General features: G+C 43.1%; 1 protein-coding gene across 10 annotated transcripts; it reads left to right on the forward strand.

Annotated features, from left to right (window-relative positions):
* The first annotated feature begins 149 nt into the window (after positions 1-149).
* On the forward strand, positions 150-27979 carry LOC106591609 (prostaglandin reductase 1). Of its 10 annotated transcripts, none has more exons than XM_082978564.1 (16): positions 150-293; positions 578-671; positions 945-1046; positions 3096-3839; positions 8938-9062; positions 9284-9408; positions 12217-12366; positions 18180-18333; positions 19076-19179; positions 23657-23824; positions 23963-23990; positions 24643-24732; positions 24913-25068; positions 25209-25314; positions 25763-25881; positions 27745-27979. In XM_082978564.1, the coding sequence occupies exons 2-16, from the start codon at positions 593-595 to the stop codon at positions 27853-27855; spliced, it is 2361 nt and encodes a 786-aa protein (XP_082834690.1). In that variant the 5' UTR covers positions 150-293; positions 578-592; the 3' UTR covers positions 27856-27979. The 10 variants fall into 10 exon arrangements, with proteins under 10 accessions (XP_082834690.1, XP_082834689.1, XP_082834688.1 ...); XM_082978563.1 differs by lacking the exon at positions 23963-23990 and adding an exon at positions 24428-24455; XM_082978562.1 differs by lacking the exon at positions 23963-23990 and having other exon boundaries at positions 151-293; positions 24615-24732.
* Positions 27980-27993: the final 14 nt, after the last annotated feature.

Genomic DNA, 27993 nt, shown 5'->3' on the forward strand with positions numbered 1-27993 from the left:
GAACTTTAGTTACACATACTGACTCACACATTTTCTGGATAAGCCCAAGTTAACCACATGTTACCGTATATCTGAACCTATCGTCCAATGGTATATTAGTTCATAATTGTTTGGCCAAATAAGGTAAAGGATATGCTGATGTTGACACAAAATGTGCAGTGGTTTGGACAAAAAACACACAACTCCAATCTTACATTTCGTGCTCACTCAGTACATCTGTTACATTGGACATATTTACACACCAATGTAATATATTTGGATGCATCTCTTCTTTTCAACTCTCAAAGACCGTGGTAAGACTTTTCTTCATCATTTCACCTGATTAATACATGCTAATGTTGTGCACTGTCTGTGGGGGGGGGTTAGATATATACAACTTTATGTTTAAAATATTAATATTTTACCTAAGCAGAGTAATCACCAATTGAGTTTGTACGTTTGGGACTATCCCATTGTTTCCTCTGTAATGAGTAAATAAACTACGTCAAGCTCACCTCCAGTATTTCAAATAACGATACATAAGGCACAGATACACATTTGAGTGTAAAAATGTAAGAGACAATCTGTACAAACACAGGTGGAGAATCCAACAATGCAGACCATGGATATTGATAAAGACACATATGCCAACAAGCCCAGAAAAAAGGATTACATTGGTGTTACATTTTCAGGTATCAATGCAAGTACAGATCACACACACACACACACACACACACACACACACACACACACACACACACACACACACACACACACACACACACACACACACACACACACACACACACACACACACACACACACACACACACACACACACACACACACACACACACACACCACTTTCTCAGACGAGAACCTATTAGTCCCCTTACAATTCTGGATGATATATAAAAAAATAAAATAACATTACCCGAGAGAGTTTGTAATACCTTGAGATTCAGCTAATTTTCAGTGGTGGAAGAGACCATCCGGAGTTGCTGCAGTGTGTCTGGGGCTGCTGTGTGTTCTCCTACTGGCTGGGATCATAGGCCTGTCTGTCTACTGTAAGTTTATACGTTTATTATGTTTTCACTAATAAACTCAGTAAAAAAAAGAAACGGCCCTTTTTCAGGACCCTGTCTTTCAAAAATATTTCGTAAAAATCCAAATAACTTCACAGATATTCATTGTAAAGGGTTTAAACACTGTTCCCCATGCTTGCTCAATGAACCATAAACAATTAATGAACATGCACCTGTGGAACGGTTGTTAAGACACGAACAGCTTACAGAGGGTAGGCAATTAAGGTCACAGTTATGAAAACTTAGGACACTAAAGAGGCCTTTCTACTGACTCTGAAAAACACCAAAAGAAAGATGCCCAGGGTCCCTGCTCATCAGCGTGAATGTGCCTTAGGCATGCTGCAAGGAGGCATGAGGACTGCAGATGTGGCCAGGGCAATAAATTGCAATGTCCGTACGATGAGACACCTAAGACAGGCGCTACAGGGAGAAAGGATGGACAGCTGATCATCTTCGCAGTGGCAGACCACGTGTAACAACACCTGCACAGGATCGGTACATCCGAACATCACACCTGCGGGACAGGTACAGGATGGCAACAACAACTGCCCGAGTTACACCAGGAACGCACAATCCCTCCATCAGTGCTCAGACTGTTCCCGCAATAGGCTGAGAGAGGCTGGACTGAGGGCTTGTAGGCCTATTGTAAGGCCGGTCCTCACCTGATATCACCCGCAACAACGTTGCCTATGGGCACAAACCCACCGTTGCTGGACTAGACAGGACTGGCAAAAAGTGCTCTTCACTGACGAGTCGCGGTATTGTCTCACCAGTTGTGATGGTCGGATTCGCGTTTATCGTCAAAGGAATGAGCGTTACACCGAGACCTGTACTCTGGAACAGGATCGATTTAGAGGTGAAGGGTCCGTCATGGTCTGGGGCGGTGTGTCACAGCATCATCGAACTGAGCTTGTTGTCATTGCAGGCAATCTCAACGCTGTGCGTTACAGGGAAGACATCCTCCTCCCTCATGTGGTACCCTTCCTGCAGGCTCCTTCTGACATGACCCTCCAGCATGACAATGCCACCAGCCATACTGCTCGTTCTGTGCGTGATTTCCTGCAAGACAGGAATGTCAGTGTTCTGCCATGGCCAGCGAAGAGCCCGGATCTCAATCCCATTGAGCACGTCTGGGACCTGTTGGATCGGCGGGTGAGGGCTTCTGGCAAATCTGGTGCAGTCCATAAGGAGGAGATGCACTGCAGTTCTTAATGCAGCTGGTGGCCACACCAGATACTTGTAAGGCTTGGGTGTCATACTGGAGGAATCAAATGCAGGAAGCAGCGATACAGGGTAGTGGCTTTAATAACCACAACGGCTAAAACACAAGCCTTCCCAAAACAGCGATCAAAGAGCACAACAAAACAAGGTGCCCCAAACACAGGGGACAAAACACTGTTGGCGCAAACACACGCACTACTGCAAAATACAAAATCAGAGTGTCACCAAGTAAAGCAAACAGAGAAACAATCCCGCACAAAGAGCAGGCGGGCCTGCTGGCTAATAAAGCCCGCTAATCAGCCCAACTAGGAACAGGTGCACCTAATAACGAAAAGGGGGTAAAACAAAAAGGGAATCAGTGGCAGCTAGTAGGCCGGTGATGACGACCGCCGAGCGCCACCCGAGCAGGAGGGGGGGCCACCTTCGGTAGGAGTCGTGACAATACTGACTGTTCATTTTGACCCTCCTTTGTTCAGGGACACATTATTCAATTTCTGTTAGTCACATGTCTGTGGAACTTGTTCCGTTTATTTCTCAGTTGTTGAATATTTTTATGTTCATACAAATATTTACACATTTTAAGTTTGCTGAAAATAGACGCAGTTGACAGTGAGAGGACGTTTCTTTTTTTGCTGAGTTTACATTCTTCATCATCAGTAGTTCAATATTTAGATGTTCAAATGACCACAGTGGGGAAATTACTGTGTTGTCCTCAGTGATGTAAGCACATGTGTATACCATATCCACTCGTGTGGCTGAATTTCGTTTTATAAAATTGTCCAAAAAATCGATATGTTTCTATTTTGACAGATAACCGAATCATTGGTCATTACTACTCTGCAGAGAGATTCCAGACGTCCAGTTTGAACAACCTGACTAAAGAGAGAGACCAGCTAAAGACCAGTTATAACACCCTGACTAAAGAGCGAGACAAGCTACAGACCAGATACAACACCCTGACTAAAGAGAGAGACCAGCTACAGACCAGATACAACACCCTGACTAAAGAGAGCGACCAGTTACAGAACCGTTACAACAACCTTACTAAAGAGAGAGACCAGCTACAGACCAGATACAACACCCTGACTAAAGGAAGAGACCAGCTACAGACCAGATACAACAACCTGACTAAAGAGAGAGACCCGCTACAGAACAGTTACAACACCCTGACTAAAGAGAGAGACCAGCTACAGACCAGTTACAACAACCAGACTAAAGAGAGAGACCAGCTACAGACCAGATACAACACCCTGACTAAAGAGAAAGACCAGTTAAGGACAAGTTCTAACACCCTGACTAAAGAGAGAGACCAGTTACAGACCAGTAGTAACACCCTGACTAAAGAGAGAGACCAGTTACAGACCAGTTACCACACCCTGACTAAAGAGAAAGACCAGCTACAGACCAGTTATAACACCCTAACTAAAGAGAGAGACCAGTTACAGACCAGTTACCACACCCTGACTAAAGAGAAAGACCAGCTACAGACTAGTTACAACACCCTGACTAAAGAGAGAGACCACTTGAAGGAAGAGCTAAACAAACAGAGCAGTGGTAAGAAACTGTAAAATGACTTGACTGTTTTGTGGTACTCCAGATCTGCTAGATTAGGTCTGCCCAAACTGGGGAACGCGCAATGCTGTCGGGGGTACGCCAAATAAAAATGTGATCCACATTTTTTTAAATGATTCACATTTTCAAACAGTACATTTATATTTTCCAACGGGGCTATACATTTGGGTGAGTTTTTTTTCTCTCGCCTGAGTAGCCTCGTTTCACTGCAAAAAATAAAATTAAACCATCTAGTGTTCAGCGAAAAAACAATACCATGTAAAATACAGGTAGCCTAGTAAAATAATTAACATCCAATCACATTAACCATAAACCTTCACTCTTGTGCAGACATTTAGAAACAAACATGACAATTTGAAAAATAAGCCACAGTTTTTGGAGCGAGAATAAAGACGACTTTCGAGTAGTAAGACATGTATAAAAGCAACAGATACCATTAATAAGAAGGGGCTAAAAGCGTCTTATATGGTGAGCTACCGAGTGGCTAGGACAGGCAAGCCCCATATTATTGTGGATGACTTAATTCTTCCTGCTGCCGTGGACATGGCTGGGACAATGCTGGGGGAAAAGGCCAAAAAGACTATACAGACAATGACTTCATCAAACAACACTGTTTCACGACGCATCACTGACATGGCAGGAGATGTTTTGAAACAATTACTTCTTTGCATACAAGCCAGTGAATTATATGCGTTACAGCTGAAGGAGTCAACAGACGTGGCGGGCCTGGCACAGCTCCTGGTATATGTCCGTTACGTTTATGGGGGTCAATTAAGGAAGACATCCTCTTCTACAAACCACTGGAAACCAGGACAACAGGAGAGGATATTTTTTAAGTACTGGACAGCTTTGTGACATCAAATGGACTTTGGTGATCAAGATGTTTTGGTATCTGTACTGATGGTGCAAAAGCCATGACAGGGAGACATTGTGGAGTGGTAACGCGTGTGCAAGCAGTTGCTCCCGACGCCACTTGGGTACACTGCAGCATCCACCGAGAGGCTCCTGCTGCAAAGGGAATGCCTGACAGGTTGACAGATGTTTTGGACACTACAGTGAAAATGGTTAAGTTGTTAAAGCAAGGCCCCTGAACTCTTGTGTATTTTCTGCATTATGCAATGATATGGACAGCGACCATGTAACGCTTTTACAACATAACCAGAAGTGCGCTGGTTATCAAGGGGCAAAGTATTTACACGTTTTTTTTAATTCAGAGACGAGTTTAAAGTTTTCTTTATTGACCATAATTTTCACTTGCCTGACCGCTTGCATAATGACGAGTTTCTCACACGACTGGCCTATCTGGGTGATGTTTTTTCTCGCCTGAATGATCTGAATCTAGGATTACAGGAACTCTCCGCAACTATATTCAATGTGCGGGACAAAATTGAGGCTATGATTAAGAAGCTGGATCTATTTTCTTTCTGCATTAACAAGGACAATACACAGGTCTTTCCAGCATTGTATGATTCTTTTGTGTGCAAATGAACTAAAGCTTATGGACAATGTCAAATATGATATAGCGACGCACCTGAGTGAATTGGGTGCACAATTACGGAGGTACTTTCCCGAAAAGGACGAATTTTCATTCACATTTACAGTTGACAATACATTGCATCAGTGGGTGAATTCCACACACTTTTTCTTACAAAAGAACAATACTATTTATATCCATTTCCAAGTCATCAAAAACTGGAAAAGGACGACACAAACAACTGAATTCGTTATCCCTTTCATGCCCTGCTTCTAGTCCACTTACCAATATCTGATCAAGAGAGCCTCATCGAAATTGCAACAAGCGATAAAGTGAAAATAGAATTGAATCAGAAGCCACTGCCAGATTTTTGGATAGGGCTGCGCTCAGAATATCCTGCCTTGGCAAACCGTGCTGTTAAGACAAAAATGCCTTTTGCAACCATGTACCATTTGAGAGTGGATTCTCGGCCCTCACTAGCATGAAAACTAAATACAGGCAAAGACTGTGTGTGGAAAATGATATAAGACTGAGACTCTCTCCAATACAACCCAACATTGCAGAGTTATGTGCATCCTTTCAAGCACACCCTCCTCCTTAACTTGTGGTGAGTTATTCACAATTGTTGATGAACAAATAAGGTTTTATATGTAAGATGGCTAAATAAACAGCAAAACTATTTATTATTATTATATTATTATTTGTGCTCTGGACCTATAGAAGCTCTTTGTCACTTCCCACGAGCCGGGTTGTGACAAAAACTCACACTAATTCTTATGTTTAATAAATGTATCGCATAGCGTGTGTGTGGCAGGCTTATAATGATGGCAAAAAACAACATTTGAGAGTGCACTGACCCTGGTGCTAGAGGGGGTACGCAGCTGGAGGTTGAATGTTTGAAGGGGTACGGGCCTATAAAAAGTTTGGGAACCACTGTGCTAGATCAATCGACTGTTTCACAGTACTCCAGATCTGCTAGATCCATAGACATTAAGACCAGTACATAGTGATAACGCTGACGTCGTCCACTCATTTATTATGGAGAATTTCTGATGGCGAATGAAGCCGTAATTATTTTAATTTGAAGCGTGCCATATTGCTGAATGGGGCTGAATGTCACCCAGAAAATCGCTAAGGATCACGTTGAAAGCAGCCGTAACTAGCAAAGCATCATGGTCGACGTAGTCGTTTTCATCCTGCCTGAGAGCACGTGTATCAGGGCGTGAGCCTCCTCTAAGCCTGCCGGCCCGTGATTGGTCTGTGTCAGCACGTGGTCCTGTGTGATGACAACATAGTGATCAGAATTTATCACTATTTAATTAAATATCCCGATTTGTAGAAAACTTTCAAATAATTCACCTAGGGGATCAAACTTGATCTTAGTAAACAAATTGTTGAGCCCAAAACAGCATCTTAAAAAAATGGGGCCGTTCTAGCGATCGTAATGGATTTCGTCTTTCTAAGGCAGACCAGGGTTTTTTGGGCACTGCTAGTTTGCTATGCAGTGGGCGACCAACAGAGCACTTGACTTCATGCTCCAGATCGGACACTGGGGGCCTGGCTTGATCCAAATAGCAGCCTAATTGTTTTCTAAAGAATATATATTTTAGGTGCGCTTGATTTTGTGTATTTTTACCGATCAGGGTTGGACGGATTACAATACAAGTCATTTAATGTAATCCATTGGATTACCTCGAAATGAGTGTTATTTCATTTTTAACTTATGCTGTGCCCATCCAACACAATGGATTTTTAACCTAAACGGACATGTAACGGATACAAGATAAATCTGATAATTTCATTAGTTGGATGATCAATTGTGCAATACTCTGCATGTAGACCAGAGTTTCTTAAACTATGGGTCGGGACTGAAAGTGGGCCCTGAGCATGTGGGAGGTGGGTTGCAAGTTATGAGTACATCTACACACTATTTCTTCATAATTTGGGACATTGGAGGACAATTTAGGTCATGGGAGTAAGGTCAATTTCTAATTTGGATCTTGAGCTGAAAATGTTTAAGAACCTTTGATGTAGATTATTCAAAGAGTTGGCAAAAACACCTAGATTTGTCAGCAAAGACAGATTTATGTGTACTTAGATGGCTCTGGTCGCTTATCAGTTGATATCAGGCTTCTGCGAAGGCAGCTGGCTGTGGACGCTTATCAGTTGATACCAGGCTGCTGAGTAGGCATCTGGTTTGTCATGTGTGTCTTCCCAGTGTTTGGAAAGTAAACAGGATGGAGCTGTGTTGATTAATCAAAAATGACCTTTTGGTGTGATGGTTCATTTCTCAGTAAGTAGGGGTCAGACTTTTGTTTAAAAAAAGGTTTCTGTGGAAAGCAACCAAGCAAAGCATATTTTTTGAGTTTTGGATATTTCAAATAGACTAGAGCAGATCAGTTCATGTTCAGTAAGGGGTATATTTAATCAGATCCGGTTTAGCTGACATCCACATAGCAGTTGTTTTGATGGTGTCAGAGGTGGAACTGCGTTAGAGCTGTCAAATCCACAAGCAGCTCCTGGCATTATACACTGAGTGTACAAAATATTAGGAACACCTTCCTATTATTGACTTTCATCCCTTTTGCCCCCAGAACAGCCTCACTTCAGGGCATGGACTCTACAAAGTGTCAAAAGCATTCCACAGGGATGCTGGTCCATACTGACTACAATGCACAGTTGTGTCAATTTGGCTGGATGTCCTTTGGGTGGTGGACCATTCTTGATACACACAGGAAACTGTTGAGTGTGAAAAACCCAGCAGCTTTGCGGTTCTTGACACACTCAAAACGGTGTGCCTGACACCTACTACCACCTACTACCATACCCCGTTCAAAGGCATCTTTTGTCTTACCCATAAATCCTCTCAATGGCACACATAAACAATCCATGTCTCAAGGCTTAAAAATCCATCTTTAACCTGTCTCCTCCCCTTCATCCACACTGACTGAAGTGGATTTAACAGGTGACATCAATAAGAGATCATAGCTTTCACCTGGATTCACCTGGTCAGTCTATGTCATGGAAAGAGCAAGTGTTCCTAATGTTTTGTACACTCAGTGTACCTAATGCAGACATTGCAATTGGCTGCACAGATTCGCATTAAGAGATCCCATGCAGCCTTGTTTACACATTCGAACACTGTAATGATTCTAATGATAGAATCTGCATTATTTATTTGAATGATTTTTCCATTCGAGCATCATTATTTCTATATAGCCTACACTTTCTCGTTCTGAACTTCTAACACAAGTGAGGTGGTTGTGGCTTCGTGACATTGGTCACAAGAGCAGCCACTCACGGCTCTAACACAGTTCCACCTCCAACACAAGCAAAACATCCGCTATGCAGCTGTCTGCAGTCGCCTTAACACTTGATCTGATTGAATCTAGGTCAAAACAGTTTGGGGAACTGAAAGGACAAGCTTCCATTCCCACTGAAAGTCACCAAGGACACTGTTGTTTCTAAATGACCATGCCATTTGGGTCCTGGTTGAAAGTAGTGCACTACGTATGGGAATAAGGTGCTATTTTGTCCCTGATGTAGACAAATGTGATCGCTATCATGGGTTTGTCATGAAATAACCTCTACGCTCCTGTCCCCAAGGATGGCAGAAGTTTGAGTCCAGTTGGTACTACCTCTCTACTGAGAAGAAATCCTGGACAGAGAGCAGGCAGGACTGTCTGAAGCGAGGAGCACACCTGGTGATCATTAACAGCAAAAAGGAACAGGTGAGAGGGAGTTAGTCAATATATGTTTTGATCATTTCAACATTTTGTTTCTATTTCAACTCCTGTTTGTTTTTCACTTTATCATGTCACTATCTTTAACCAATGTTTGCAAGCCCCCCCTCCAAAATAAAATGTGAATAATCCTGACACAAAAGTATGTTTGTATGTGATTCAAGATCTTTTCTTTGTGACTGGATATTTTCTTTGTGACAAAACAATAGGAATTTATCCATGAATGGAGTGGATGCCTGGACATCTATCTTGGTTTCCATGACACCAATACAGAGGGGGTTTGGGAGTGGATTAACGATGGCGCATTAGGCCAATCATCAGCACCTGGCACTACGTGAGTGAACTTGTTCTGGATGATATTTTACAGTCTAATTTGTAACAAATTCCTTTTTACCGTCTGATTATCTGTGTTGGTATTGGATTACTTTTTACTGTCTGTTTCTATGTGCTTCCTTCTATAGCTAGGACTCCTGAATTGAAGGGGGAGTGGCTTCACCTCTTTTTTCTGAGTGTACATAACCAGTTTCTGAGGCTCCATCTCAGTGTGATTAATGTTATAGCTAATTTTATAGCTCATGATATCTCCAGGAGTGATACATATCATTTGTCCTAATTTGTTGTTGTCTAGTACTGTCTTTTCCCTAGCTAGGGCCATCTACTTTAAGCACTTGGTGCGTGAACTGCTGACTGCTCATAACTTCCAGGTGATTGTTGACCCGTCAACCAGGATTAAGGGGCAGGGCAATTTGGGACTGTTGTTGTTTTGGTAATCAGTGGCTGTATTGGAGGGGGTGGTTCCTCCTCTCCTGCTCTTTTGTAGATTTGGCAACTATTAGTGTGTACCTGTTCGCTCCTCTCCCTGTAGGCTTTACAGACACTCCCCACCCTTTGACTACAACACTTCTAATTTAGTGTACCATGCACGCACAACCCATGTGGAATTCCTGGTTTTCCGATCTGCGGTCAAGTACGCAGAGTTCATCTCAGCCTATGCTGCTTTTCAGTCCCTTGACTTTTTGGCTCTGACGGAGACATGGATCACCCAAGAGAACACTGCAACTCCAACTGCTCTCTCTTCATCTGACTACGTGTTCTCTCATAGTTCGAGAGCATCTGGTCGTTGTGGTGATGGCACAGGACTACTCAGTTCTCCTAACTGGAGATTTTCTCTTGTCTCCCTCTCTCACCTGTCCATCTCCTCATTTCAATTTCATGTTGTCACTGTCAATTGTCCACTTGAGCTTAACATTGTTGTTATCTATCGCCCACCAGGTGCCCTTAGAGAGTTACTCAATGAGCTTGACATCTTAAAGCTTATTTACTGACAATGGGTCACCGCTCTTCGTACTTGGCGACTTAGACCTCCTGACGTCTGCCTTTGATTCATTTCTTTCCTTCATTTCCGATTCGTTTTCTCTCCTTGCCCCTTTTGACCTCACCTTTCCCCAGTCCCCTCCCACTCACAAGGCAGGCAATACGCTTGACCTCAACTTTAATAGAGGCTGTTCACCTCCTAATCTCACTGCAACCCCCTCCAGGTCTCTGTTCTCCTACTAATCTCACTGTAACCCTCCTCCAGGTCTCTGTTCTCCTACTAATCTCACTGTAACCCCCCTGCAGGTCTCTGTTCTTCTACTAATCTCACTGTAACCCTCCTCCAGGTCTCTGTTCTCCTACTAATCTCACTGCAACACCCTCCAGGTCTCTGTTCTCCTACTAATCTCACTGTAACCCCCCTCCAGGTCTCTGTTCTCTTACTAATCTCACAGTAACCCTCCTCCAGGTCTCTGATCTCCTCCTAATCTCTCTGTAACCCTCCTCCAGGTCTCTGATCTCCTCCTAATCTCACTGTAACCCCCTCCAGGTCTCTGTTCTCCTACTAATTTCACTGCAACCCCCTCCAGGTCTCTGATCACTACTTTCTTTCCTTTTCTGTCTCCCTCACCTCCATCCCTAACCACTCAGCCCCTATCTAGATGGCCATGCGCCGTCGCAATCTTCACTCTTTCTCTCTCCCGCTACTCTCTCATCTTCTATCCTATCATCTCTCCCTTCTGCTAAATCCTTCTCCCTCCTGTCTCCCGATTCTGGCTTTTTGACCCTACTCTCCTCCCTTTCCACATCCTATGACTCGCACTGTCCCCTTTCCTCCCGGCCGGCTCGGCCCTCCCCTCCTGCCCTGTGGCTGTGACTCATTGCGAGCTTACAGAACAGGGCTGTGGGCAGCTGAGTGAAAAAGGAGGAAAATGTAACTTCCACCCGACAACCTGCCCACCATCCCCTCCTCCCTTCTCCAGACCATCTCTGGAGACCTTCTCTCCTCCCTCATCAACTCATCCCTGACCACTGGCTGCGTCCCTGACTTCAAAATGTCCCGATCCAATCCCCTCCTCAAGAAACCAACACTCGACTCCTCTGACATCAAAAACTACAGACCGGTATCCTTTTTCTATTTTCTGTTCAAAAGACTTGAGCGTGCATCTCTGATCAGCTCTCTCCCAACCCGAGCACTCAGTTCTCCCACCTCTGGTTTCTTGGCCAACCTTTACGGAAGCCCAGTCCAATCTCTTCCCCCTGAAGCTAGGACAACAGAGTCCCTGCCAATCTCCCAAAAAACATCTGAAAGCCGACCTCTTCAGAAAGTAGCTTAAATCATCCCACATACCCCCCCCCATCACACCCCCCCAAAAGCCTTTCATGAACTAACACTCACACTTTACTTTTTCACCCCTTACTAACTCTGACTTTGCGGATAGCTACTTTACTGAGGAAAAATGTACTTACTATGACTGTGATATGTGGTTGTCCCACCTTGTCATCTTAAGATGAATGCACCAACGGTAAGTCTCTCTGGGTAAGAGCGTCTGCTAAATGACTAAAATGTAAATGTCATATGTATGTGTTGGATGTCTTTTTACCTTCTGTTTCCCTGTGTTGTTCCAGGTTACTTTTTACCGTCTGATTATCTGTGTTGTTCCAGGTTACTTTTTACCGTCTGATTATCTGTGGTGTTCCAGGTTACTTTTTACCGTCTGATTATCTGTGTTGTTCCAGGTTACTTTTTACCGTCTATCTGTGCTGTAGCCTGTTTGATTGCTTTTTTAATTACTTTTTGCCGTCTATTTTGTTGTCTTGTTTATAGGTATTGGAGGGATGGGGAACCAAATGATGCAGATCAGGGTGAAGACTGCGCTCAACTCTCAAAGAAGGTATCAGACCCACTAAAGAGTTGGAACGACGTACCATGCACAACGACCCTCCACTGGATGTGTGAGAAGACACCGTCCACATTGTAACTATGTGTTTTGAAACATGAGACATTTTGATGATCTGTTTTAGATTTTTGTGTTAAGCTCATTCTTGTGAAAATTTGGCAAAGTGATTGGGGAAAACAACCATAGGTAACTTGACCCTTATCTTAGCATGGTGGGCTAACACAGTCTGCTCTTGCACATATGACCCGGGTTCAAAACCCAGCCGGCGACATAATTTAGTCACATTGGATATTCAAACGAGAATTTTAGGCTGTTTATGTTTTTATTTTGTAATGAAATCCCAACATTATATTATCAGAAACTGTTATGGAGTTAAGTGGACTGGCGAAGCAGCTTAAGTAATAGAAATCCTGATGTATTAGCAAAGAAACGTAACAGCTTATTATTTAACAGTACAACGTCAGTATAGACCATGTATGCTGTACTGGTAATATAATATGTTAGTATAGACCATGTACGCTGTACTGGTAATATAATATGTTAGTATAGACCATGTACGCTGTACTGGTAATATAATATGTTAGTATAGACCATGTACGCTGTACTGGTAATATAATATGTTAGTATAGACCATGTACGCTGTACTGGTAATATAATATGTTAGTATAGACCATGTACGCTGTACTGGTAATATAATATGTTAGTATAGACCATGTATGCTGTATTGGTAATATAATAGGTCCCTACAGACCATTACGCTGTACTGGTAATAATAGTGCAAAAGCCTTGGTGTATCGGTGTGTAGAAAATCCTTGATACTTTGTCTGGACTATTGTCGCCACCTAGCGAAATAGATTGGAGCTTCAATCTTCAGTTCCTCCTTCCATAGCTCTGGTCCAGAGCGTTAGTGCGCATTCCTCTTCTATCTTACGCTTTGAACAGAGTGACTGAAGTTTTGCGTTTTGGTAAACCAGAAGTACATTCATTTCCAATAGAACGCTGCGTTTGCCTTGCACGATTGCGTTGCAGAGGCTGTTGCAATACGTTGGATTTATCGAACGTATGCGTAAACGGGTTGACAGAAATGGTAGCAGAAGGTGAATGTTGAACTTTTGTTGCACACATATCTAGATGACGCAGCATACTATTTTGCGCTATTACAGTCGGTGTGTTCAAAGCGTTATTTTAGAAGTGAAACGCGCACTAACGCCCTGGACCAGAGCTAGGCCTATGACTATCAGCTACTATGGGAAAAAAAAGTGATTAATCGATTAATGTGGAGGTGGAAGAATAAAATGAAATATGTGCAACAATATGCTGCCAATATCCCTATAAATAGAATGCCAAACGTATGATATTAATAATAAACATTTAAATAAAAAAGACAATATCCAAATGTAAGTCAATATCCTAAATTTGGCATACTGTTTCTAGGGCTAGGCTACCACTGCTACCACAGACGCACTAATGTTTTTTAATGTTATGCTGCATTGATAACCAAGTGGGAAGGTGGTATTTACCACATACGACTGGGAAAAATGCACTTTAATGCCCCTTCAACTTGTAATTACTAGTGGGAAATCTCTGAGCTTCAACTTCTCACACATATTGAACTCTGATGTCACCTACTAAGGACCTCGATAAGAGCATTTTTGGCAGTTAAATTTAACAACAAAACATTATTTATAAAAAACTATCTATCAATATGTTTTTTGAACACTTAGTTTACACTTGGGGTCCCAAGTGACGCAGCGGTCTAAGGCACTGCATCTCAGTGCTAGAGGCACAACCGGCCGTGATTGGGAGTCCGATAGGGCGTGAACAATTGGCCCAGCGTCGTCCGGGTTTGGCCGGTGTAGGCTGTCATTGTAAATAAGAATTTGTTCTTAACTAACTTGCCTAGTCAAATGAAGGTTAAACAAATAGCTAGCAACTTGTTGGCCATTAACTTATCGGCATTTATCAATGAGGTCAAAGCATGTGAATGCATCCAACTGGTAATTACTAGGGGTGTGCCGACATGGCCATACTCGTATTCGTAATCTTATCTGTAAATTGACAGTTGACAGTCGGATCGGATGATACTCGTGCTTGTAAAAAACGTCAATGTTTTAACATGCCTAAGTAGTTGGCAAATACCTTTCTCCCTGTACGTTTATAGGCCAAACAACCTGCAGATTAGGAGTTGCGGAGGGGTGTGTGTGTTTGACCTGTGTCTGTGTCCTCAACTTGCAGTGGACAGACCATTTTGCTATCAGTCAGAATGCGCGTTTCATCTTTTTTCCCTACCCTCGCCCGTTTGTTAGATATTAAGCACATTGATAGCTTGATAGCAAACGTCCTTGCCATGTGAATTATCATAGCAGCAGGCTAACGTGAATGATCACACCGAAACAGAAGTGAAAGTGATCGGGTGAAATTATGAAGCGAGTGGACATGGAAATACAGCTTCACTCTATCCAATCAGAACAGCAGGATCAATATACAGCCCGCCCTTCTCTTTACAGACAGGCAAACTAGCCAGTTGAGCTATTTAGACGATGTAGCAGCACCTCACTTGACTGACTGACATGAGAAAGATAAGTGCTGGCACACGAAAATGTATATATTTTTTCGATCACGAATAATACAAAAAATACTCTAATCATAATCGTATCAAGAAAATTGCTCATATCCTTTACGCCACTCGGTCTCCTTAGTGGTGTAGTGGTCTAAGACACTGCATCTCAGTGCAAGAGGTGTCACTGCAGTACCTGGTTCGATTCCAGGCTGCATCACATCCGGCTGGGAGTCCCATAGGGTGGCGCACAATTGGGCCACCGTCGTCCGGGTTTGGCCGGGGTAGTCCGTCATTGTAAATAATAATTAGTTCTTATTTGAATTTTTCTCATTTGTAGAATTTGTTCTTAACTGACTTGCCTAGTTAAATAAATGTTAAATAAAAAACACTAATTTGTCTGCCTACTCGGCACACCTCTAGTATTAACGACACTACCTTCCCACTTGGTTATGAATGCAGCATAAGTTGACGGAGAAATGCTGCGTTCATAACAAAGTGGGAAGGTGCTAAGTACCAGTTGTGAAGTCGTAATACACGTTGGATGCATTCACATGCTTTGAACTCATTGAGAAACTGCAATTGGCTAAAAGCCAACAAACTGCATTAACCATGCTTGTAAACAAATTATTATTGTTACAAAACGATATTCATAGATTGCTTTTTATTGTTGCATTTAACTGCCAAAAATGCTGTTCTGGAGGTCATTTTCTTAGTATGTGACGTCAGAGGTCAGCATATCTAGTAATTACCAGTTGGAGGGGACGTTCAAGAGGAATTTTCCAAGTCGTACATGGCAAATACTACCTTTCCACTTGGTTATGGACGTAGCATTAGGCTAAGACTTCTGTCACTGCAGAGCGTGCCACTGTTCAATGAGGTCGGTGAGGAAATATTAGGGTGAAAGGTTAGGCAACGTTATAACTCCAACGCCAGTAACAAAGCCCACAGTTCCCTTCCGGACACTGCAACAGATCGGCTACTATATCCAATCCTGAGATCCACCGACAAGCCAACTTTCTCCAGCAGACGTGGGCGAGCCTGAACTGAAACAGCAGACGCGCAAGCACGGACCAAACGGTAAAGTAAACAGACATATCCACACTTTCTACCCTAATATTCAGTGTTTGTCTAGTACAAAGGTTTATCGAATTTACATGTTCCGCGTTTAGGAGACGTTGGCCTACACTCATTCAGTCGATTTCGCGGTGGCGTAATTACGCGTTTACTAACGGATTTCGTACGAGTGTGGATTCGCTTTAGCTAAAAGTTGGACTAGTCCCATTCCGTTATCTGGCTGCTTGGATGAGATGCTTACCAGCACGCATGTAGTTTACAGGTAGGGTTCCTCAGCTCCTCGCCTTTTTGTTGTTGTTGCTGAAGTAGGTCTATTCCGCATGTTGACGCCTGAGAAACATTGAACTAACATTACATTACATTACATTTAAGTCATTTAGCAGACGCTCTTATCCAGAGCGACTTACAAATTGGTGCATTCACCTTATGATATCCAGTGGAACAACCACTTTACAATAGTGCATCTAAATCTTTTAAGGGGGGGGGGGGGGGGGGGTAGAAGGATTACTTTATCCTATCCTAGGTATTCCTTAAAGAGGTGGGGTTTCAGGTGTCTCCGGAAGGTGGTGATTGACTCCGCTGTCCTGGCGTCGTGAGGGAGCTTGTTCCACCATTGGGGTGTCAGAGCAGCGAACAGTTTTGACTGGGCTGAGCGGGAACTGTGCTTCCTCAGAGGTAGGGGGGCCAGCAGGCCAGAGGTGGATGAACGCAGTGCCCTTGTTTGGGTGTAGGGCCTGATCAGAGCCTGAAGGTATGGAGGTGCCGTTCCCTTCACAGCTCCGTAGGCAATCACCATGGTCTTGTAGCGGATGCAAACAACACATATTGATCAGTTTAACATTAAGCATAAAGGCTAGCACAGAATAGCTTGGTCGTCTGTTTCAAACCAAGAATTCAACTTCAACCACAGACAACGACTATAGGAATAGGAGTTGGTTTCATGTTGGCTACAGTTGGCATACAAACAGATCTGGGACCAGCCTTGGGTTGAATTGTCTTGTCTGAACACGTGCATATATTGCATTCCATAAAAGCCCATTCATCACAACTATATTTCATTCTGAACGGCTGCTTTAGTTCATTGCTGGGGTGTCATTTCTCTGTATGAAGTGGACATTCGAGATGCATTCGAGATCAAAGTCCTTACAGCCACCTATATAGTAACCCATAGCAACACTGTTGCAAAGTAGCTGAAATGAAGCTTTCTGAAATCCACAGTGGCAGTGCTTAGATGTCTATTCCATTCAATTACCAAATTCTTTAATAGAAAACATAGATGACAATAGTTCATACGCTTTACACAGTGAAATATAGCTTGGTAAGGAATGTACTCGAGGTACACGGGCTCCCTAGTGGTGCAGTGGTCTAAAGCACTGCATCTCAGTGCAAGAGGTGTCACTACAGACACCCTGGTTTGAATCCAGTCTGTATCACATCAGGCTGTGATTGGGAGCCCCATAGGGCGCTGCACAATTGGCCCAGTGTTGCCCGGGGTAGGCCGTCATTGTAAATAAGAATTTGTTCTTAACTGACTTGCCTAGTTAAATAAATAAATAAAATGTAGAGTCTGAAGACTAGGATAGCTGGACTTACTTCTTCAGTTTTATTAGGGGCACAACTTTCACTGGGGACGGGAGCATGAAGAAATTTCAATGTTCTCCCACACAGTTTTATCATTGGAATGTGATACAAAACAAGGCAAATGTGTGCTTTAGGACCATGCGGACGTCTCCGAGCGGTCGGGTAGGCTGTTAATAATATATTTATTGTTATGCCCCCCCCCACTTCAAAAAACCAAAGTTGCGCCCCTGAGTTTTATGCTGCAGTAATCAGCATATTCAGGTAATGAAATAGAATCATTTGAATTACAAGAGAGAATGAGAATGAATTACAAGAGAATGAAAATGTATTTTTGCTCCCAACCCAAAGTAGCTTCATCTGTTTTTATGTCATAACAATAGTTTTCATGACCTGCCCTGAGTAAACATGGCTAAACAATAGTTTTCATGACTTGCCCTGAGTAAACATGGCTAAACAATAGTTTTCATGACTTGCCCATAGAAAACATTGGTACAAAGTCGTTTTCGTGACCTGCCCTGAGTAAACATAGCTGTGATAGGATTTATTAGCATATGCACAAAGGAATGCAAATATTTACCCTGTGATTTCAACCCAAGGCACACAACACATGTTCTACATCTCCCTCTGTCTCTCTCATACACTCAGACCTCAGTCTCCTCCTCCTCTTCCCTCCAGCCAGTCTCTACAGATCTACTGTCTTAGACCTGAGGAGCAGAGCACCATGGTTGTGTCCAAGGCCTGGACGTTACACCAGCACTTCCAGGGTTTCCCCAAGGCTAGTGACTTCCATCTGAGGGAGGAGACGCTGCCGCAGCCCAGGGATGGACAGGTGAGGATAGGATAGGATAGGATCGACTTTGAAGGGCAAATCCACAATTTTCCAACCTTATCTTCATCATATGCAGCACAATACCAGTGTCTACATATGTGGAAATGCTGCATTTCTATGTTTTGTAGAAAAAATATATAACTTTAAAAAGGTTCTACTTGATGACATCATCAAAAGTTAAAACATTTTAAAACAGTGTTTTTCCAACACTGAGATTTGCAGTGACACGGGGAGCAAGAAATCACTGTTTTAATTCTACCCTGTGACGTCACAGAATACTTTTTGAGGACCTTCTTCTCTTTTTAACCACGGATCACAGAAACACACTGTTTTCACATGTAGACACTGGATTGGTGCTGGAGATAAAGAATATGAAGTTGAAAAGTGGCGGAATTGCCCTTTAATGCCCCAGAGGGGTAAATGGTCTTGGACACGTACTGAAGCCCTACCGGGAACTTCACACAAAATGAACACGTTCCTTTTGCAATTCTAACATGTTCCATGGCATGTGAAATGACTTGATAACCTGTGGTTAATACATTTGTACTAGAAACAGGTTATCTGGGCCGAAACGGGGTGGGACTAATCAGAATATTTCCAACAAAAAAACACGTGTTTTCTTTGCAAAACGGTGTCCACTAATGAATACACCCCTTAACAAATTACACATTTTTGTAGCAAAATATTTTCAGTTGCAAAATATTTCGCTACGGTGTGTACTAATGAATAGACCACTGTTCAGGTCCTGTTGGAGGCTGTGTTCCTCAGTGTGGACCCTTACATGAGACCCTACAGCCAGACGATGATGAAGGAGGGAGACGTGATGATTGGATCACAAGTTGCCAAGTAAGGGTACATTATGGGGGAGGGAGGCGAGCATGTGGATGCAAACACACTACAGACTGACTGACACTCGTGTTGACACACTATAGACTGACTGACACTCATGTTGACACACTATAGACTGACTGACACTCATGTTGACACACTATAGACTGACTGACACTCATGTTGACACACTACAGACTGACTGACACTCATGTTGACACACTATAGACTGACTGACACTCATGTTGACACACTATAGACTGACTGACACTCATGTTGACACACTACAGACTGACTGACACTCATGTTGACACACTACAGACTGACTGACACTCATGTTGACACACTATAGACTGACACTCATGTTGACACACTATAGACTGACTGACACTCATGTTGACACACTATAGACTGACTGACACTCATGTTGACACACTATAGACTGACTGACACTCATGTTGACACACTATAGACTGACTGACACTCATGTTGACACACTATAGACTGACTGACACTCATGTTGACACACTATAGACTGACTGACACTCATGTTGACACACTATAGACTGACACTCATGTTGACACACTATAGACTGACACTCATGTTGACACACTATAGACTGACTGACACTCATGTTGACACACTATAGACTGACTGACACTCATGTTGACACACTATAGACTGACTGACACTCATGTTGACACACTACAGACTGACTGACACTCATGTTGACACACTATAGACTGACTGACACTCATGTTGACACACTATAGACTGACTGACACTCATGTTGACACACTATAGACTGACTGACACTCATGTTGACACACTATAGACTGACTGACACTCATGTTGACACACTATAGACTGACTGACACTCATGTTGACACACTATAGACTGACTGACACTCATGTTGACACACTATAGACTGACTGACACTCATGTTGACACACTATAGACTGACTGACACTCATGTTGACACACTATAGACTGACTGACACTCATGTTGACACACTATAGACTGACTGACACTCATGTTGACACACTATAGACTGACTGACACTCATGTTGACACACTATAGACTGACTGACACTCATGTTGACACACTATAGACTGACTGACACTCATGTTGACACACTACAGACTGACTGACACTCATGTTGACACACTATAGACTGACTGACACTCATGTTGACACACTATAGACTGACTGACACTCATGTTGACACACTACAGACTGACTGACACTCATGTTGACACACTATAGACTGACTGACACTCGTGTTGACACACTATAGACTGACTGACACTCATGTTGACACACTATAGACTGACTGACACTCATGTTGACACACTATAGACTGACTGACACTCATGTTGACACACTATAGACTGACTGACACTCATGTTGACACACTATAGACTGACTGACACTCATGTTGACACACTACAGACTGACTGACACTCATGTTGACACACTACAGACTGACTGACACTCATGTTGACACACTACAGACTGACTGACACTCATGTTGACACACTATAGACTGACTGACACTCATGTTGACACACTACAGACTGACTGACACTCATGTTGACACACTATAGACTGACTGACACTCGTGTTGACACACTAGACTGACTGACACTCATGTTGACACACTATAGACTGACTGACACTCATGTTGACACACTATAGACTGACTGACACTCATGTTGACACACTATAGACTGACTGACACTCATGTTGACACACTATAGACTGACTGACACTCATGTTGACACACTATAGACTGACTGACACTCATGTTGACACACTATAGACTGACACTCATGTTGACACACTATAGACTGACTGACACTCATGTTGACACACTATAGACTGACTGACACTCATGTTGACACACTATAGACTGACTGACACTCATGTTGACACACTATAGACTGACTGACACTCATGTTGACACACTATAGACTGACTGACACTCATGTTGACACACTATAGACTGACTGACACTCATGTTGACACACTATAGACTGACTGACACTCATGTTGACACACTATAGACTGACTGACACTCATGTTGACACACTACAGACTGACTGACACTCATGTTGACACACTATAGACTGACTGACACTCATGTTGACACACTACAGACTGACTGACACTCATGTTGACACACTATAGACTGACTGACACTCGTGTTGACACACTATAGACTGACTGACACTCATGTTGACACACTATAGACTGACTGACACTCATGTTGACACACTATAGACTGACTGACACTCATGTTGACACACTATAGACTGACTGACACTCATGTTGACACACTATAGACTGACTGACACTCATGTTGACACACTACAGACTGACTGACACTCATGTTGACACACTATAGACTGACTGACACTCATGTTGACACACTATAGACTGACTGACACTCATGTTGACACACTATAGACTGACTGACACTCATGTTGACACACTATAGACTGACTGACACTCATGTTGACACACTATAGACTGACTGACACTCATGTTGACACACTATAGACTGACTGACACTCGTGTTGACACACTATAGACTGACTGACACTCATGTTGACACACTATAGACTGACTGACACTCATGTTGACACACTATAGACTGACTGACACTCATGTTGACACACTATAGACTGACTGACACTCATGTTGACACACTACAGACTGACTGACACTCATGTTGACACACTACAGACTGACTGACACTCATGTTGACACACTATAGACTGACTGACACTCATGTTGACACACTATAGACTGACTGACACTCGTGTTGACACACTACAGACTGACTGACACTCGTGTTGACACACTATAGACTGACTGACACTCATGTTGACACACTATAGACTGACTGACACTCATGTTGACACACTATAGACTGACTGACACTCATGTTGACACACTACAGACTGACTGACACTCATGTTGACACACTATAGACTGACTGACACTCATGTTGACACACTATAGACTGACTGACACTCATGTTGACACACTATAGACTGACTGACACTCATGTTGACACACTATAGACTGACTGACACTCATGTTGACACACTATAGACTGACTGACACTCATGTTGACACACTATAGACTGACTGACACTCATGTTGACACACTATAGACTGACTGACACTCGTGTTGACACACTATAGACTGACTGACACTCGTGTTGACACACTATAGACTGACTGACACTCATGTTGACACACTATAGACTGACTGACACTCATGTTGACACACTATAGACTGACTGACACTCATGTTGACACACTATAGACTGACTGACACTCATGTTGACACACTATAGACTGACTGACACTCATGTTGACACACTATAGACTGACACTCATGTTGACACACTATAGACTGACTGACACACTATAGACTGACTGACACTCATGTTGACACACTATAGACTGACTGACACTCATGTTGACACACTACAGACTGACTGACACTCATGTTGACACACTATAGACTGACTGACACTCATGTTGACACACTATAGACTGACTGACACTCATGTTGACACACTACAGACTGACTGACACTCATGTTGACACACTACAGACTGACTGACACTCATGTTGACACACTATAGACTGACTGACACTCATGTTGACACACTACAGACTGACTGACACTCATGTTGACACACTATAGACTGACTGACACTCATGTTGACACACTATAGACTGACTGACACTCATGTTGACACACTATAGACTGACTGACACTCATGTTGACACACTATAGACTGACTGACACTCATGTTGACACACTATAGACTGACTGACACTCATGTTGACACACTATAGACTGACTGACACTCATGTTGACACACTATAGACTGACTGACACTCATGTTGACACACTATAGACTGACTGACACTCATGTTGACACACTATAGACTGACTGACACTCATGTTGACACACTATAGACTGACTGACACTCATGTTGACACACTATAGACTGACTGACACTCATGTTGACACACTATAGACTGACTGACACTCATGTTGACACACTATAGACTGACTGACACTCATGTTGACACACTATAGACTGACTGACACTCATGTTGACACACTATAGACTGACTGACACTCATGTTGACACACTATAGACTGACTGACACTCATGTTGACACACTACAGACTGACTGACACTCATGTTGACACACTATAGACTGACACTCATGTTGACACACTATAGACTGACTGACACTCGTGTTGACACACTATAGACTGACTGACACTCATGTTGACACACTATAGACTGACTGACACTCATGTTGACACACTATAGACTGACTGACACTCATGTTGACACACTACAGACTGACTGACACTCATGTTGACACACTACAGACTGACTGACACTCATGTTGACACACACTCACCTTTCTCTCTCTCTCTCTCTCTCCAGGGTGATCCAAAGCTATAACCCCAGCTTCCCAGTCGGCTGCCATGTGGTCAGTGATTGTGGATGGAGGAGTCACTGGGTGTGTGATGGGGCAGAGCTGACCCCTGTGCTGCCAGACTGGCCCCAGGACATCCCCCTCTCCCTGGCCCTGGGGGCCATCGGCATGCCTGGGTAGGATGGATGGATGGATTTCGATAGATAGATAGATAGATAGATATGCAGACTGCCCTGTGTGGTTGAGGTGTGTGATATACATTAGTGGTTATAATAGTGCTGATGATGATGATGCTGATGATGATATCTCTCTAGTCTGACAGCTCTGTATGGACTAGAGGAGGTGTGTGATATACATTAGTGGTTATAATAGTGCTGATGATGATGATGATGATGATATCTCTCTAGTCTGACAGCTCTGTATGGACTAGAGGAGGTGTGTGATATACATTAGTGGTTATAATAGTGATGATGGTGGTGATGATGATGATATCTCTCTAGTCTGACAGCTCTGTATGGACTAGAGGAGGTGTGTGATATACATTAGTGGTTATAATAGTGCTGATGATGATGATATCTCTCTAGTCTGACAGCTCTGTATGGACTAGAGGAGGTGTGTGATATACATTAGTGGTTATAATAGTGCTGATGGTGATGATGATGATGATGATGATATCTCTCTAGTCTGACAGCTCTGTATGGACTAGAGGAGGTGTGTGATATACATTAGTGGTTATAATAGTGCTGATGATGATGATGATGATGATGATATCTCTCTAGTCTGACAGCTCTGTATGGACTAGAGGAGGTGTGTGATATACATTAGTGGTTATAATAGTGATGATGGTGGTGATGATGATGATATCTCTAGTCTGACAGCTCTGTATGGACTAGAGGAGGTGTGTGATATACATTAGTGGTTATAATAGTGCTGATGGTGATGATGATGATGATGATATCTCTCTAGTCTGACAGCTCTCTATGGACTAGAGGAGGTGTGTGAGATAAAGAAGGGGGAGACTCTTCTGGTGAACGCTGCAGCAGGAGCCGTGGGCTCAGTGGTGGGACAGATCGCCAAGATCAAGGTACAACATTCCCCCAACGTTCCCAGAGCGTTCCCACAACGTCTCCACAGTGTTAGTTGCTTCCTGAAGATGAGGACAAGTTATGTTCTACATTCCATGTGTCTCTGTGTGTTACCAGTGACTTTCATAATGTATAGTGTGTGTGTGTGTGTGTGTGTGTGTGTGTGTGTCCGTCCTCAGGGCTGCAGAGTGGTGGGCTGTGCGGGGACAGATACCAAGGTGTCCTATCTAAAGCAGCTGGGTTTTGACCAGGTCTTCAACTACAAGACTGTCACCTCTCTGGAGGAATCACTCAGGGAGGCCGCGCCACACGGATACGACTGCTACTTTGAGAACGTGAGGTCGCTGCACCACTCGCACACACGCATTCTTTGTGTATGTGGACATGCGTGTGTGTGGACATGCGTGTTTGTGGACATGCGTGTGTATGTGTGTGTGTATCAAAGCTCAATCTCTCTCTCTCTCTCTCTCTCTAGGTTGGTGGGAAGTTCTCCAGTGTAGTGATGCCTCAGATGAGAGAGTATGGCAGAATAGCTGTGTGTGGAAGCATCTCCATGTACAACGACACCACACCGCAGACAGGTATACTGTCCACACCACAGACAGGTAAACTGTCCACACCGCAGACGGGTATACTGTCCACACCGCAAACGGGTTTACTGTCCACACCGCAGACGGGTATACTGTCCACACCACAGACGGGTATACTGTCCACACCACAGACGGGTATACTGTCCACTCCACAGACGGGTATACTGTCCACACCACAGACGGGTATACTGTCCACACCACAGACGGGTATACTGTCCATACCACAGATAGGTATACTGTCCACACCACAGACAGGTATACTGTCCACACCACAGACAGGATACTGCACCATAGAGTACAACAACACTACACCACAGACAGGTATTTGTTTATATGCCAGGGCTGTTAGTTCACTCCCATATGATCTTACTGTATCTGTATAACTGAATCCGTAGAAATGTTTGTTAATATTTGGCTACTGTATGTGTTTATATTTTAGGGCCGTATGTACACACCTATATGATCTTCAAACAGCTGAGGATGGAGGGCTTCCTGTGTGCTCGCTGGAAACACAAACACCAGCAGTCACTGAGGAGGCTGATGGCCTGGATGACTGAGGTACAGAGAGAGGGTTCTACTAGGATTCTATTGCTAGTATTCTATTATTAGTGTTCAATCACCAGTGTTCCATTACCAGTGTTCTTATATGAGTGTTCTATTACTAATGTTCCATCACCAGTGTTCCATTACCAGTGTTCTTATGTGAGTGTTCTATTACTAGTGTTCATCACCAGTGTTCTGTTACCAGTGTTCTTATATGAGTGTTCTATTACTAATGTTCCATCACCAGTGTTCCATTACCAGTGTTCTTATGTGAGTGTTCTATTACTAGTGTTCCATCCCAGTGTTCTGTTACCAGTGTTCTTATATGAGTGTTCTATTACTAGTGTTCATCACCAGTGTTCCATTACCAGTGTTCTTATATGAGTGTTCCGTCACCAGTGTTCCGTCACCGGTGTTCCGTCACCAGTGTTCCGTCACCAGTGTTCTGTTACCAGTGTTCCATCACCAGTGTTCCGTCACCGGTGTTCCATCACCAGTGTTTTATTAGCAATGTTCCATTACCAGTGTTTTATTAGCAATGTTCCATTACCAGTGTTCTGGTACTAGTGACAATATTGGCCTGGATGACTGAGATACAGGGACAGGGTTCCATTACCAGTGTTATATTACCAGTGTTCTGCTACCAGTGTTTCATTACCAGTGTTATATTACCAGTGTTATATTACCAGTGTTATATTGGCAGTGTTCCATTACCAGTGTTATATTGGCAGTGTTCCATTACCTGTGTTATATTACCAGTGTTATATTGGCAGTGTTCCATTACCAGTGTTATATTACCAGTGTTCCATTACCAGTGTTATATTACCAGTGTTATATTGGCAGTGTTCCATTACTGCCAATATAACACTGGTAATATTGGCAGTGTTCCATTACCAGTGTTCTATTACCAGTGTTCTTATTTGAGTGTTCCATCACCAGTGTTCCGTTGCCGGTGTTCCATCACCAGTGTTCCGTTGCCGGTGTTCTATTACCAGTGTTCCATTACCAGTGTTCCATTACCAGTGTTCTTATTTGAGTGTTCCATTACCAGTGTTCTTATGAGTGTTCCATTACCAGTGTTCTATTACCAGTGTTCTTATATGAGTGTTCTATTACCAGTGTTCTATTACCAGTGTTCTTATTTGATTGTTCCATTACCAGTATTCTATTACCAGTGTTCTTATATGAGTGTTCTATTACTAGTGTTCCATCACCGGTGTTCCATCACCAGTGTTCTGTTACTAGTGTTGCATCACCAGTGTTCCATCACCAGTGTTCCATCACCAGTGTTCTATTAGCAATGTTCTATCACCAGTGTTATATTACCAGTGTTCTGCTACCAGTGTTATATTACCAGTGTTTCATTACCAGTGTTCTGGTACTAGTGACAATATTGGCCTGGATGACTGAGATTCAGGGACAGGGTTCCATTACCAGTGTTATATTACCAGTGTTCCATCACCAGTGTTCTATTAACAATGTTCTATTACCAGTGTTCCATTATCAGTGTTCTGCTACCAGTGTTCTGGTACTAGTGACAATATTGGCCTGGATGACTGAGATTCAGGGACAGGGTTCCATTACCAGGGTTCCATTACCAGTGTTCTATTACCAGTGTTCTATTACCAGTGTTCTGCTACCAGTGTTCTATTACCAGTGTTCAGGACATTCAGGATACAATAGAAACCCATCCAGTAAAGATTCCTTCTGAAAGTAGTTTTAAGTGAATCCAGGAAAACAGTTCTTAAAGACTGTGTAAGCCTGATGGTGGTGAGGATGAATATGACAGTGATGATGGCGGTGATGATGATTACGATGATGAGGTGATGCGCTAATGACGAGGAGGAGGAGAATAAAATGTTTGTGTTGATCCTTCAGGGCAAGCTGAGATGCAATGAACACATCACCAGTGGTTTCAACAACATGCCTGCTGCCTTCATGGGCATGCTACAGGGGGACAACATCGGCAAGGCTGTGGTCAAGGTGTGATGATGTCACAATCACATCAACATTACACTCTTCCAGAACATCTGGCTGAAGCATTCCAGAACTACTCCAGGTTCTAGAACCAGAATCTGTTTCCACTTAACATTCCAGAATCCTTCCTGAATACCACACTCTAGTGTT

This window comes from Salmo salar, chromosome 08 (assembly GCF_965601325.2).
Source record: "Salmo salar chromosome 08, fSalSal1, whole genome shotgun sequence".
Classification (NCBI taxonomy): Eukaryota; Metazoa; Chordata; class Actinopteri; order Salmoniformes; family Salmonidae; genus Salmo; species Salmo salar.

Excerpts from the sequence above, each read along its gene's own strand:
- LOC106591609 (XM_082978564.1), top strand. The coding sequence starts at position 593 with ATGCAGACCATGGATATTGATAAAGACACATATGCCAACAAGCCCAGA. Across the intron at positions 12,367-18,179 it reads GAGAAGACACCGTCCACATT|CCAGTCTCTACAGATCTACT; the intron begins GTAACTATGTGT and ends TCTTCCCTCCAG. Across the intron at positions 19,180-23,656 it reads ATTGGATCACAAGTTGCCAA|GGTGATCCAAAGCTATAACC; the intron begins GTAAGGGTACAT and ends CTCTCTCTCCAG.